Below are 15,189 nucleotides of genomic sequence, written 5' to 3' on the forward strand. Positions count from 1 at the left end.
AGTGATGCACAGTACAATTGCTCACCACCCGCCGACCGATGCCCAGCCAGTCCCCGAGCAGCGGCCCCCCCGGCCAGCTTTCCCCAGTTTATGTACTGAGCATGACGTCCCATGGTATGGAATGTCCCTTTGGCCAGTTTGGCTGTGCCCCCTCCCAGCTTCTTGTGCCCCTCCAGCCTTCTCAGTCGGTAGAGCATGGGAAACTAAAAAGTCCTTGGCTAGTGTAAGCATTACCTAGCAGCAACTAAAACATCGGTGCGTTATCAACTTTGTTCTCATCCTAAATCCAAAACACTGTACCAGCTACTAGAAAGGAAATTAACTCTATCCCTGCCGAAACCAGGACAATATCCACCCCTTATTCTATACCATCTGCGTCATGCTCAAGTCTCATATTTTCCAGTACATTTTCATTAATCACCACCCCCCTTTTTTTTAATATATATATACACACACACACACACACACACACAGAGATATCATTCCCTTCATCTGTGGGCCATCCCTCTAAAACGTTCGGTGAGTTCATTTAGTCCATGACTTCGAGCTCCATCTGTCATAATAATCTTTCAGGGCAGGAAAAATGGAGATGGTATGTGGTGTTGGATTGTTTCATGTTGAAGTCAGTTCTGGTACCATCATCACTGTGCTTTGCTTGGTTTCACTGAAGTTATTCTTCATTAGTCTGGGTGATTCTTATTGTAATAACATTAGTATGGCATATAATATTATTAGTATTATTAGTATATCTGTGTATTATTAGTATAACTGTTATAACTATAATTAGTACTTAACATCACATAATTCAGATCATTGGCTATTCTCACCCAAAATCAAATCCCCTTGAGGTACACATCGGACTTCCCCATCCTTCCGCATTATCCACCAAGTGCACCCAGGTCCTTGAGCAAAAGCAATCCCACGGATGGGTTTGCCTCTGCCCGAGGCAGGAATAACCCAGACTGCCTTCCCCAGCATATTTTTTATGTGCACTACAGGGACTTTATTCCCATCTGCAGTACGTAAAAGTTCTGACTGGGCAGGGCCTGCTCGATTGGCAGATCCCCGAGTGTTGACTAACCAGGTGGCCTTTGCTAAATGCGTATCCCAATGTTTGAACGTCCCGCCACCCATTGCTCTCAGTGTAGTCTTTAACAGTCCATTGTATCGTTCAATTTTCCCAGAGGCTGGTGCATGATAGGGGATGTGATACACCCACTCAATGCCGTGCTCTTTGGCCCAGGTGTCTATGAGGTTGTTTCGGAAATGAGTCCTGTTGTCTGACTCAATTCTTTCTGGGGTGCCATGTCGCCATAGGACTTGCTTTTCAAGGCCCAGGATAGTGTTCCGGGCAGTGGCATGGGGCACGGGATATGTTTCCAGCCATCCAGTGGTTGCCTCCACCATTCTAAACACACGGCGCTTGCCTTGGCAGGTTTGTGGGAGTGTGATATAATCGATCTGCCAGGCCTCCCCATATTTATATTTCAGCCATCGTCCTCCATACCAAAGAGGCTTTAACCGCTTGGCTTGCTTGATTGCAGCGCATGTTTCGCATTCATGGATAACTTGCGCAATAGTGTCCATGGTCAAGTCCACCCCTCGATCACGAGCCCATCTGTATGTTGCATCTCTTCCTTGGTGACCTGAGGTGTCATGGGCCCACCGAGCTATAAATAATTCACCCTTATGTTGCCAGTCCAGATCCACCTGAGCCACTTCAATCTTAGCAGCCTGATCCACCTGCTGGTTGTTTTGATGTTCTTCAGTGGCCCGACTCTTGGGTACGTGAGCATCTACGTGATGGACTTTTACAACCAGGTTCTCCACCCGGGCAGCAATATCTTGCCACAATGCGGCAGCCCAGATGGGTTTGCCTCTGCGCTGCCAGTTGCTCTGCTTCCATTGCTGCAACCACCCCCACAGGGCATTTGCCACCATCCATGAGTCAGTATAGAGATAGAGCACTGGCCACTTTTCTCCGTCAGCAATGTCTAAAGCCAGCTGGATGGCCTTTACTTCTGCAAATTGGCTCGATTCACCTTCTCCTTCGCAGGATTTGGACTATTTCCTTCCCTTTTTCAAAAACTTCTCCTGCTGTGTTGCCCCACACGATGATATCATCAATGTATTGCAGGTGTTCTGGAGCTCCACCCTGTTCTAGTGCAGTCTGGATCAGTCCATGGCAAATGGTAGGGCTGTGTTTCCACCCCTGGGGCAGTCGGTTCCAGGTGTGCTGAACGCCCCTCCAAGTGAAAGCAAACTGTGGCCTGCACTCCGCTGCCAAAGGGATTGAGAAAAATGCATTAGCAATATCAGTTGTGGCATACCACTTGGCTGCCTTTGTTTCCAATTCGTATTGAAGTTCTAGCATGTCCGGCACAGCAGCACTCAGCGGTGGCGTGACTTCATTTAGGCCACGATAGTCTACTGTTAGTCTCCACTCTCCATTAGACTTCTGCACTGGCCATATGGGACTGTTAAAGGGTGAGTGAGTCTTGCTGATCACTCCTTGGCTCTCCAGTTGACAAATCAGCTCATGGATGGGAATCAAGGAGTCTCGGTTGGTGCGATATTGCCGCTGGTGCACCGTGGTGGTAGCGATTGGCAGCTGTTGGTCTTCGACCTTCAGCAACCCCACAACAGAGGGGTCCTCCGAGAGACCAGGCAAGGTGGACAGCTGTTTAATTTCCTCCATCTCCAAGGCAGCTATACCAAAAGCCCACCGGTACCCTTTTGGGTCCTTGAAATACCCTCTCCTGAGGTAGTCTATGCCAAGGATGCACGGAGCATCTGGGCCAGTCACAATGGGGTGCTTCTGCCACCCATTCCCAGTTAGACTCACTTCAGCTTCCAATACAGTTAGCTGTTGGGATCCCCCTGTCACCCCAGAAATACAGATGGGTTCTGCCCCTATATATCTTGATGGCATTAGGGTACACTGTGCACCAGTGTCTACTAGAGCCTTATACTCCTGTGGGTCTGATGTGCCAGGCCACCGAATCCACACAGTCCAGTAAACCTGGTTGTCCCTTTCCTCCCCCTGGCTGGAGGCAGGGCCCCTCTAATCCTCATCACAGTACTCATTTCTCATTTCTTGCACGTATGAGTCAGAAGTTTCTTCATTAAGATCAAGAGTAAGATCAGCCCTTCTACTCTCTCTGGGGAACTGCCCGCTGGAAACTGGAGCAGCAATTTTCCTGGAAGAACCTCTTTCTGTGATTGTTTTCCCTTGCAATTCACGTACCCGTGCCCCTAGGGCTGCAGTAGGTTTCCCATCCCACTTCCTCATGTCCTCTCCATGGTCACGCAGATAAAACCATAGGGTGCCCCGTGGTGTGTACCCTTTATATTCTCTCTCTTGAGCAAAAGAACACTGACTCCTAATAGCCGAGATACTGGTCCGTACAGGTGGGGAGTAGGACCTATCCTCTTTGAGTTGCTGGATCTCCCGGGACAGTTTTTCAGACAGTTTCTCCACAGCCGAGACGAGGGAGGAAGAAGGACTTTCCTCATATTGCCGGAGTTGACTAGCCAATTCATCCACTGTTTGTTCCTCTCCATCTTTCCAGGTCATCACTGCCAATGAATTGGCGTATGACGATGGTGAGCTCCTTATAAACTTCCGCCACATGGGTCGTGTGCACTTGACTTCGTCTGGATCTTTGGATAGTTGTTCATTGTTCAGGTCATCATAAATCACCTCCAGCACAGCTAATTCTCTCAGAAACTGGATACCCTTCTCCATGGTGGCCCACTTGCTTGGGCGACATATGACATCTTCCTTAAAGGGATACCTTTCCTTCACGCTTGACAAGAGTCGCCTCCAAAGGCTGAGGATACGTGTCCCTTTTCCAATTGCTTTGTCAATGCCCCCTTCCCTAAAAAGGGATCCCAGCTGCTTGGCTTCCCTACCCTCTAATTCCAGGCTACTGACCCCATTATCCCAGCATCGGAGCAGCCAGGTGACAATATGCTCGCCTGGACGGTGGCTGAAATCTTTTCATATATCTCGCAGCTCACTCAGGGATAGAGATCGGGTGGTCACTGCCTCGTTTATGAGTTCTTCCTCTTCCTCCTCCCCGATCAGCGGCCGGCTCTCCTCCTCCCGTTCTCGTGATGGCCCTTCTCCAGGGTCATCTGTCTCGTACACTTCTTCCTCCAGCCCCCTTTTAGAAGAAGCTTCTTCCTCCCTTACTAAACGAGCCGACTTCCGCTTCCAAAATTTCTTCTTGTGTACAGGGGCGACTGATACCGGCACAGGCTGGTTCTTTGGTTCAGCCACAGGGCGTGTCGCCGCGGTCGGAGTGGCCGCAGTGCATGTCGCCGGGGTTGGAGTGGCCGCAGGGCCTGTCGCTAGGGTTGGAGTGGCCGCAGGGCCTGTCGTCGGGGTTGGAGTGGCCGCAGTGCCTGTCGCCGGGGTCTGAGTGGCCGCAGGACCTGTCGCCGGGGTTGGAGTGGCCGCAGTGCATGTCGCCGGGGTCTGAGTGGCCGTAGAGCCTGTCGCCAGGGTTGGAGTGGCCGCAGTGCGTGTCGCCCGGGTCTGAGTGGCCGCAGGGCCTGTTGCCGGCATCTGAGTAGCTGCAGTGCATGTTGCTGGGGTCGGAGTGGCCGCAGGGCCTGTTGCCGGGGTCTGAGTGGCTGCACGGCCTGTCGCTGGGGTTGGAGTGGCCGCAGGGCGCGTTGCCCGGGTCTGAGTGGCCGCAGTGCGTGTCGTTTTACTGTCAGAGCCAGGGACCTTCTCTTCCCTTTGAGGGCACTGAATGGTGTTGAACAGGGCTCAGTAGGCATGGGCCAGGCCCCAGCACGTTGCAATGATCTGCATCTCTCTGGAGTTGCCAGGGTGACAGCATACTTTTTCCAAATATTCTACTAACTTTTCAGGATTCTGCACTTGCTCAGGGGTGAAGTTCCAAAACACTGGGGGTGCCCATTGGCCTAGGTACTTGCCCATCTTGTCCCACACACCCTGCCACTCATAATTATTCAGCCTTGGGGCAGATCTCGGGATGATATTCTTAAATTGCTTACCAACTTTAGACAAAACCAAAACAATATTCCCAAGAAGTATTAATAGAAGTATCTTAACTGCCCAAGGATGTTCAAAATACTGAAAAGTTACTGTAATGAAGGAGGAAACATCATAGAAGAAGGTAGTGACACTGCCATTCTGTATTTCCTCCGTAAAAAAACTCTCAGAAAAGTTACTGCAATTGCTAGTTGTCTCCACGAAATGGTCTCTGTGGTACAGTAACGGCTTCATTGCGAAATTTACATACCACACTAACGTCAAGGTCAATGTTCTAAAAACAAACCTCACAAGCGAGACATCACTATTCACTGCAGACCACAGCAAACTGCAAAACCCAACACCAATCTTTAACATGTACAGCAGGAAAAAGAGCGCGATGCAGATTATACAAATCAATATCGAGAACAGAGAAACCAACATTGTGACCCACAACTATTAACAGATATAAGTTCCTTAATACACTCCGGTTAATCTGTTATTATCTCAAACCCTTCGAGCCCCACGTTGGGCGCCAAAAAGGCCTGTCGTGGTTTAACTTCAGTTGGCAACTAAGCACCACGCAGCCGCTCGCTCACTCCCCCCCACCCAGTGGGATGGGGGAGAGAATTGGAAGAGCACAAGTGAGAAAAAGTCGTGGGTTGAGATAAAAACAGTTTAATAATTGAAATAAAATGATAATAATAATAATACACAAAACAAGTGATGCACAGTGCAATTGCTCACCACCCGCCGACCGATGCCCAGCCAGTCCCCGAGCAGCGGCCCCCCCGGCCAGCTTTCCCCAGTTTATGTACTGAGCATGATGTCACACGGTATGGAATGTCCCTTTGGCCAGTTTGGCTGTGCCCCCTCCCAGCTTCTTGTGCCCCTCCAGCCTTCTCAGTCGGTAGAGCATGGGAAACTAAAAAGTCCTTGGCTAGTGTAAGCATTACCTAGCAGCAACTAAAACATCGGTGCGTTATCAACTTTGTTCTCATCCTAAATCCAAAACACTGTACCAGCTACTAGAAAGGAAATTAACTCTATCCCTGCCGAAACCAGGACAGAGTGAAACAACCGTTAGAAGCTTGGGGACAGATTTTTTTCAGGAGAAGAGTTGGCATTGATTTTTCAGCCTAGAGGGTGTTAGGGTTGGCAGGTTGGGTGCGCGATCAGAGTGGGAGTGGACAATCAACGTTGGGGAAATCTGCAGCTTCAGCTACTACAAAACCAAGGAGAAACTCCATCTGAAATGTTTAAAACTTCTATTTGTTGGCTTCAGAGGCTCTTTGCTAAACAAGAGGCATTCTTATTCTATCATCTTATGCTTCACCCATCATGAAAAAGGGAGAGTTTAGATTTAATTCCATTCCATGTAAGATTAATATATTTTTCTCCCCACTTCTCTCTTACCCTTACAACAGAATTCTCTCAGGTTTTTTTCTCAGTTATTTCTCAGCTGCTTTCCCTTAGGAGGGAGAAATATCTCATTTTTCACACAGCCTTTTGTTTGCTGGAGCTCCTGATGTTACACCAATGCACCACTGCCCATTCCCACAATAGGTCAGGCAGGTATCGTTGGTGTGTCTGTCTGCTCCATGCTCTTCTTTTGCTGTTTATAAGTAACCTATCAAACTGGCTTTAATATCAAGATTATTTCCTTGCAAAGTCAAATTGTCAAACTGAGCTTCAGCAGTGAGCATTGAGTGTTTTTGGTCTGTTCCACCTGCAAACTGCCAAGCTGGATACGAGAGCAGCATGTGCTCTACATGGTTGGTCCGCTACCAGTAACCTCTGACTTGGTTTGAAGGTACGGGATGTGCTTTATGAGTATTTTTTCTGTTGGCAACATTTTCTGGATGTGCAAAATAAAGTGACCCAGACTGTTTCAGCACGGGACTTGTCTAAACCAAGGTGTAGAAATTTCTTTAAGGATTATATTGTGAAAGATGAATAACCACATTCAGAATTCCTATGCTGACAATTGTTTGTCTTTTCTTTTAAAGATAAAACAATCAAGTTATGGAAAATTACTGAAAGAGATAAGAGACCAGAAGGGTACAACTTAAAAGATGAAGAAGGAAAACTTAAAGATCTTTCTACAGTAACATCACTGCAGGTAAGCTGCTGTCTTTGTCCAAAATCCAGTTGTTTCTGTACGAAGAAGGTAGTCATGGGTGCTAACTCAGTAAAAGATTTAAGTATGTACCTAATGCTAAGCATATATATGATTATTCTCATTGAAGTTCTAGCTGACTGATAAGGTCTTGAATCTGTCACACATTTTCAAGTCACAAATGCTTTATGATATAGTGACTAACACAAATATGTTTAGAGAGTTTATGTCAGTTTTATTCTTCCTGATAAAGTTCTCTCAGCGTGAATTAACGTGCTTTCACACAGGATTCTTTAGCCTGGTGTGCTGGAAGCAGTCTACTTGTAATTAATATTAAACAGTGTTCTTACTTCATTCAGAGCAACTGAGTTAAAGACGGTACACCAAATTTCAGTCTCATCTTTATTTCAGTAGTATAAAGGAATTATGTCCTATCTGAAGAGTGGGATTTGCAATAGTCTGTGCTTCAGTGAATGTGAGGTTCTGCATTCATGGAACTCATATAAGCACATATGATAACGTAATAGATTTTTGCTCTCAGATTTAATGGCTGAATTCACTCCAGGTGTTTTGGCAAAGGAAGTGCTAAAGGTTAGAACTGGAAGGCTATGTTGTATAAACGCTACTATTTCTTTATTATTAGAAACAAACAAACAACCCCCACCTCCAAAACAAGCCAATATTGTCTATTGTGAAAAAAGCCTCCAAGGTGTAAAGATTAATGGGGAATATTTATCCATTCTGTATGATTAGGCAAACAAAACCATTCCAGATTGCTTATAGTCTGAGAAGTCAAAGGCTGAGCGAACCATTGTTTTGTTCCTTTAGTGGCAAGCTAAACTCAAAGCTTTAACTTGTCTGTGTTCCTCTTTAAACTATCTTGTGGATTGATGTATGATAGATTGTTTCTGATGTGTGTTCAACAACATCGAATACTCCCAATCATGGACCACAGCCTTACAGTGTTTAACGCTTTAACAATAGGGAATAAATTGACAGTGTCTAGTTATTGAAGCATGACATTGAAGTGACACACAGGGAAATAATGAGGGCGCAATGATGAGTAATAGTCTGTGGTCTTAGCTTTTCAGGAGTATGTGTGTACGTACGGTATGTCAATACACATGTTGGCTTTGTTTTCCAAGACTTTGTTTATTATGTTTTGCTGAGATTAAAACCTTTTCACCACTTGACTTTTTTGAGAGAGACATCAAGTAGCAAAAGAAATACTGTGATTTACAGCTAACAGCAAACTCTTTAGCAAAAGCAAAATACTAGGACTTCACTGCTTGTCAGAGCCAGAGCCTACTGCATATGTGGGACAGTAGCTCCTGCTGTGGGACTGGCCTGTTCTGTGGCAGCTGCCAGTGCCTCCCTTCCCATAGTCCAGGCATTCCAGTGCCTGCTTTCCCACAGTCCAGGCTTTCCATTGCTCTGCCTGGCTCTCCATGGCTCTCCTGTCTCTCCCTTCCTCCTTGGCAGGGATGGCCTTGCCCAGCAATTCATCCATGGGGGAATTCAGCTTGCATACATTGTTGAGAAGTTTTATAATGTCACAGTCTTTGAATGCTTTCTCTCCATTGAAACTCTCATCATCCTAGCAAAAAATTATTTAAAATCTTACTCCTTTTCTGGTTTGTGTTTTGTTTTTTTGGCAGGTGCCTGTATTGAAACCTATGGATTTGATGGTAGAAGTCACTCCCCGGAGAATCTTTGCTAATGGTCACACCTATCATGTCAACTCAATATCCGTCAACAGTGACTGTGAGACATACATGTCAGCAGATGATCTCAGGATTAACCTCTGGCATTTAGCAATCACAGACAGGAGCTTCAGTATCCTTTATTGTGGTTCCTTGCTCAGTGTTGATAGTATTAGTGGGGCTTAAGAGAGCTGTTTTAAAATATTTTTCTGCAGATTTTAAAATATACCTTTACTTATCAGAATCCCTGCAGTATTTGCAACAGAAAATGTTCGGATATCATAAGAGACAGCTAAGAGGTTGCAGAAATCAGGGAATTTTATGTGAAAAATAACAGTCTTGGAGTTGGTTAATGACAAGTAAATAGGAAACTGATGCCAGCTGAATGGTAACTATCCACCTGATTAGAATACTCTGTACTGTTATTTCCTGAAGACATTTCATGCTGAGCTACTCTACCTTGTTTTGCTGAAAGGTCAGTCCTTACCCTGACCGTGCCCCCTGTTCTCCATCATCCTGCTTTCCAGAACCCTAATGCCTGAAATGTGCACGGTTTGGGGATAAGTCTCAGTTGCTTTGCATGAGTTGTTGTGTCTGTGATTAATGCAGTTGTTGCTCTATCAAGTGCTGGCGTCATCCTGAAAGCTGCGTTGTGGGATCATTCCAGTCATCTGTGAGGCTGCCCCTTGCACTGCAACAGGGTGGCTTGGAGGAGGAACAAAAGAAAATGTAGCCAAGAAAAGTGATTCTCTGTGTTTTGGAGAACATAAAGGGACCAGTAAGAAGAGAAATAGGTTATGGGGCTAGCTCAGAATGTTGTGTTCCTTTGGTGATTTCTTTTTAAGTATTTCAAAAGAAGTTAGAAGACTATTTCTCTGTGGATTTGTATGAGGGACTATTAGACGTCAAAGTGTCCTACTGGGGGCAAATTCCTAAAAGAAAGCACCAACGTGATGGGGTGTTCTCCCTGCCTCTGGTGATTGTTTATATTTCTTCCTTCATAGGCCAGATCATCTGTGAAGCTTAATCCGTGCTTTGTTAATGTCACAGGAAACATTTTCATTAAATCAAACTACTCTTAATGTCTTTAAAAAACTGCCTTTGCAGGCTCAAGTGACAGGTGCCTTTACCCTGGGGACTGTAGGGAATATCTCCTCAGTTTGTTTCCGAACTCGTATTCTTTTTCTGTCTTTCACCTGTCTAGATTAAGCAAGCTAAATGGTGCCTTCTTTAATATGACTGTTTATATAGGACCAATTTATATGTGGTTCTTCAAAGTCCAGCTATGTCTGCCTTCGATATCCAAGCAACTGTACTTCCATTCTTTAGTAAGAGAGAACAGAGTAGGAAAATCGTTTGTCAGCACACCTATATGGAGTAGCAGCGTGTCTCCTGACAGTGTCTTCCTCACTGTAGCTTCACCTTCCAGTCTTGTCTCTGTCCTGGACACTTTTATACGTGGCTACTGTGTGTTCTCCTCTACTGTGTATCCTCCTCTTTCTTCTAAAGCAGAGCAGTGAGTCAGACCAAGCACAGCAATCTCTGTATGTCTGTGTATGATAACCAGATCACACTCCAGAATACTTATACAAGATAAGTCTTTGCTTTTGGCAATCCCTTTTATTGTGTTAAAAGCTGTTTTATAAACTATGGCTTGCCAAGAGAAATATTTCTGACAAGTTTTAAAAAACCAAATAGTTACTATAGTTCATGAGGACAGCATGAGTTTTTATTAAGTCATTTGCCACGCTAAGAGCTTATTGACAGAAATATCAGCCCCAAATGAATTTTTAAACCCCAAATGTGTGTAAATCTTTGAAAAGAAAAGGTTTACTATGGGAGTATTGATAGAATCAGAACAAAAGTATTGTGAATATGGTAGTGTAAAATAATTCTTAGCATTTATGCAGAGCTTTTTATCTTCACATCCTTTGTATATGTTGATCAATTTATCCTTACAAAAGATTAAGAGGCTGGTAGATAGATGAATTTGTCTACTATTTTGTGGATGAGGAAATTGAGGCAGAAAATTTAAAGAAATTGCTTATGAAAACTATAAATTTCATAGCCCTGATTAACAACATTTCATTTGCCCTTAGTATGAAAACACTTGTATGCAGGCTTCAGAACCACTTGGCCTCCAATAATGTTTCAAATTCTAGCAATATACTAGGAAAGAGCTGAAAAACAGACTTAGTCTTACAATCGTAACTACTACCGTATGTCTTGATGGAACAGCATGGATAGCAAAATTATCTGAGATTGAATTAACTGTTTAGGGTGTTATTGCTTCTACTCCTGTATGTTCAACTGCTGTGTTTGGTGACAGCTGCATGGACTCTGTTTCAAGCATTAGCACACCCCTGTCGTTGAATATTTACTGATAAAAAGTGTTTTAGAGTTTCTGATTGAATCATTGCTTTAACTCTTAAAACATGATACCATTTATAGTAGCACGCTCGATTTCTGAGTATGTTCTAAGATGATGATGAGGGGGAAATTAAGAGTGTGTTTCTGTTTTAGGATAGGAAACTTTTCCTGTATCTGGGTGGCTTTGGGATACTTACGTGGATGACTTTGGAATAACTGGCTTTCTATCCTGGATTGGGATACAGATATTGCTGCTTCTTTTAGATACACATGAATGAACATCTGGGAGGACTGTGATGAGAGAGTTTAGGCAGTGATAGGAGAGAACGCTAGGTAAAGGGATGGTCAATGCTAGGGGCAAACTGTTCTTGCTAAGCTGGCCATGGTGGCAGCAGATTGACTTTTGTGGCTGGATACCGGTATGTATTCAAGAGAGCAGACCTAGTTAAATAGGCTGTATCCACTTCTGTTTCAGACAATATAAGCTGTATCTGTACTCAGTTGTCCAAACCAGATCATCAGGCAGATTACTTTTACTTAATTCTTTGATAAACAGAAAAGTTGAGATAGATGTTCCAAAAGAAGGTGAGATAGTTACAGAATATTGCTCGTATTGGGGAATTAACTGGGAGACCACGGTAACTGGAAGAAGGGGATGAGTAAGTTAAATTTGCATCAGTCTTTCCACAGGTATCTTTTTGTTCATATAGAGCCCTGTAAGTCCATGTAAAATTGCAGGGGCACGTTTTCCACTAGATTTCAACATCTGTCCCATCTCTCCTACAGGAAACCCAGTTACATAAAACTCTCCTGGAAGTAGATGAGCTTCTGGTAAAAACATTGGGTGTGCCAGTTGCAATTAGGACTAGACATATTAAGATGAAAAAATTCTGCCAAGCAAACAGTTTAAATTATAAATGAATGTTGGTGGGCTTGGTGCCTTCTGCAACACACTTAGGGGGACAGGCAGGAGGAGGCTCAGGCAGTTTTAAAAATGCTTGCTTCACATCTTTTTACTAGATGCAAAATGGAAATGAAGCATCTTGCTGTTTTACATGCAAGGCTTGATTCCTTGAAATACATGTTTAAAACAATAAATAGAAAACATTTTGGTTTGAAGTGGCATTTGTTAATAAGGGATCTGGCTGTGATGTGTATTTGTCTTTCTACTTTCCCTCAGAGGCAGCACTGCTACATATAATGAACTACAATCTGTTTACCCAAGAGTCTGGTTGTGACAATGACACAAACAACAAGTACAGTGGTAGAGTTTCTGGACATTCAGCTCATGTTTGAACATCTTTACAAGTTGCATGGGAAATGCTGGAGAAAGAATGGATTAGCAGTGGTATGCTAGGGTGTTTTTCAAGTAAAGTACTTTGTCTTATAGAATTTTATTTGAGACCAGTTGGGTTATAACCATTATTTTAGCAGTTTTACAGATCACTGAGAATCGTTCATTTCTTTGAAAATGAAAAGACAAAGCAATGCAGATATTAATTTAAACCTCTTTCTGTCTTCTTTGGAAAATATTTTAAATCAGCTTTGCAGACTTTGACCAGAATATTTGCCTTAGGTAAAGCCTTAGGCAAATAAAGTACAATTAGTGGTTTTCTGGTTTGCCTTTGTATTAGCATAAACACTAACTGGGGTAAAAAGCAGACAAGTGAGTTTTATGCTGTGGCTGTGTAAATTTTCATGAGGAATAAGCAAGACTGCTGTACGTTGCTTCCCACTTGGAAGCAGCTTTGCCCAGTATTGTTTGGGCAGGAGGAGGCAAGGGAGAGGAGGAGGTGAGAGAACAGGAAGGGGGAAGGTCAGCTGGCAAATAATTGCACATATGAGGCTTTTCTTCGCTAAAAAGTTTAATGTGTTTGGTTATGTTATGGAGAACGAGAGTCAGTGTCCTTAATTATGGATGATATTCTTCATTGGAAAAGAAGTGAGGTAAAGGTTGCTGTATTTGTTAATATTCGGTCTGAAATGGCTTAGCAGTGTTGCCCATAGCTTAAGCTTTTAGATAAGTCATCTTGGGTGTAGTGAATGAGAAAACAGGACTGCTGGAAGCGTATTCATAAGGCTTACTTCACATCAGCAGCAATCTTTGGACTATCTAGCTGTACTAAATATTCTTTATGAGAATGTATTTGGATTGCTCACAGAACTATGTTGCTCATAGCACTTGAACTCCCTTCATTTCCTGGTAGCACACTGTTTCACTCTAGAGGCTGTCATGGCATTGCTATGGAAACAACATCACCATTTCCAGCATGTACTCATCTTGAGACTCATCTTGACTAAAATACTCATTTCTCAGTCAGATCAATATAGTCCAGGGTTACCCTGTTTTAATAAAAAATTCCTTCTTCCGTGTCCCAAAAGGGTTAAGCTAATTAGCAAATCACCATAGGGCCTTCTTATAGTCTAATGTATTCCAGTATTTGAAGTATATCATGGATAGTCAGATCGTTAGGCACCGTATCTTGGGGAAATTAATTTACTTAAGAAGTAAACAACAACAAAAAAGAAAAGAAATAGAAAAACCAAAATAACATGGTACATTGATGGAGACCACGTCTGTGGCAGCCCATTGTGCACCTGAATATAGTGCATATATAGGGCACATATAGTGCTCTGGGAGCAGCCCCCAGGCTGGGAAAGATAGATAGCCTTACCAAATTCCTGTTACCTGCCTCAGTGCTAAGCATTTGAATGCTAAACTGAAAGCAAATCTGCAGTATTCTCTTGGCATTTGCGGAGCTGTAAGCTGGCAAGTTTATGCCCTTGAGTGAGATAAGGTTGTTTCTATAAAAATTCCTCAGCCAGGATGACTGTGCACAAGCTGTGTGCACAAGGATGCATTTTCTGCGCTCTTGAAAAAATGCCTTTACTGCGCGAGAACCTGCTGCCACCCCCACCCACAGCACTGTTTTCCTCAGGCATGCGCTTTCTGTTTGGGGAGATGGCAGACATTATTTCTCTTCTTTTGAGAGCTCTGTGTAATACATTTTAGCACTTCCTATTCTATCAAGAAAGATTCTGCCAATCTGTATCATGTATTTAAAAGGTATATATTATACCATGGAGTCATATTCTAGCTGAGTTGCTACTCACAACATTTGAGTAGCTTTTCCCCAAATTTGTGGTGGCGTTTTATTCTTTACTTCCCAGAGTCTCTCCTTCTCCCACATGCGTTGTCTCTGTCTCTCTCTCCTTTAAAGGAGAATGAAGATGTCTGCAAAGCTCAAAGCAGGTCTGTAAGTTAGAAGTAGAGGATTGCAGAGGTACTATGCACCCTGTTTTCATGGTTTGGCGAGCTCTTTTAAAGTGTTACTATTGAGAAATGGTTGCTTTGCTTTTCTAATTAAAACAATCCTATGTGAACAACTGTTGAAAGTAGCTTTTTTCCCTCAAGCTGATTAGATTCTGGATTGATGTAATGCACTCTTTAGTCTCCACTTTTTTTAGCAGGGGAACACTGGTCTTCTAGTAAAAATAAGAGTTGACAGTAGTAAAAATAAAGATTTTGACACCTAACTCACATCTGAGTACTGTCAACTGGAGGTTTTCTGTGCATTTTGATAAATGTTGAATTGTACTCTAATTTGAGGTAAACTACTAGAAATGCTGACTAATAGCTCCAGTGCCCCATCTTGCAAAGCCATGGGGAAGAACAGTATGTAGAGGAAAAAAGATAGAAAATAAAAAAGAAGAAATTCTATTGCATGAAACTTGTGAATACACAAAGTTCACACCAAGTATCAATACTTAACTGTTAGGTTCTTTGCTACATTGCTATTTCTCATCTGCCAATAATTGCATTGTAAACTGGTCATGACAGAGATCTTTCCTCCTCTGTATTACTGAAGTGGTTGACATACTTTAACACAATTAAATACTTTGCAATAAAAATATTTTAAAATAATTGTAATAAAATTTTGAGGTTAGTCAGTCTTAGCCCCACTTTTTAGACTCAGTTAAACAAAGAC

The 15,189-nt window shown here is 43.3% G+C and overlaps 1 protein-coding gene across 6 annotated transcripts in view; it reads left to right on the forward strand.

Annotated features, from left to right (window-relative positions):
• The window catches only part of PPP2R2C (protein phosphatase 2 regulatory subunit Bgamma), a 208,220-nt gene that overhangs the window by 146,517 nt on the left and 46,514 nt on the right, over window positions 1–15,189 (forward strand). For all 6 annotated transcript variants that reach the window (XM_076335904.1, XM_076335909.1, XM_076335905.1 and 3 more), the window contains 2 exons: window positions 7,018–7,130; window positions 8,786–8,963. In XM_076335904.1, coding sequence (XP_076192019.1) covers window positions 7,018–7,130; window positions 8,786–8,963 — 291 coding nt within the window. The remainder of the gene's footprint in view (window positions 1–7,017; window positions 7,131–8,785; window positions 8,964–15,189) is intronic.

Source organism: Aptenodytes patagonicus, chromosome 4, assembly GCF_965638725.1.
Source record: "Aptenodytes patagonicus chromosome 4, bAptPat1.pri.cur, whole genome shotgun sequence".
NCBI lineage: Eukaryota > Metazoa > Chordata > Aves > Sphenisciformes > Spheniscidae > Aptenodytes > Aptenodytes patagonicus.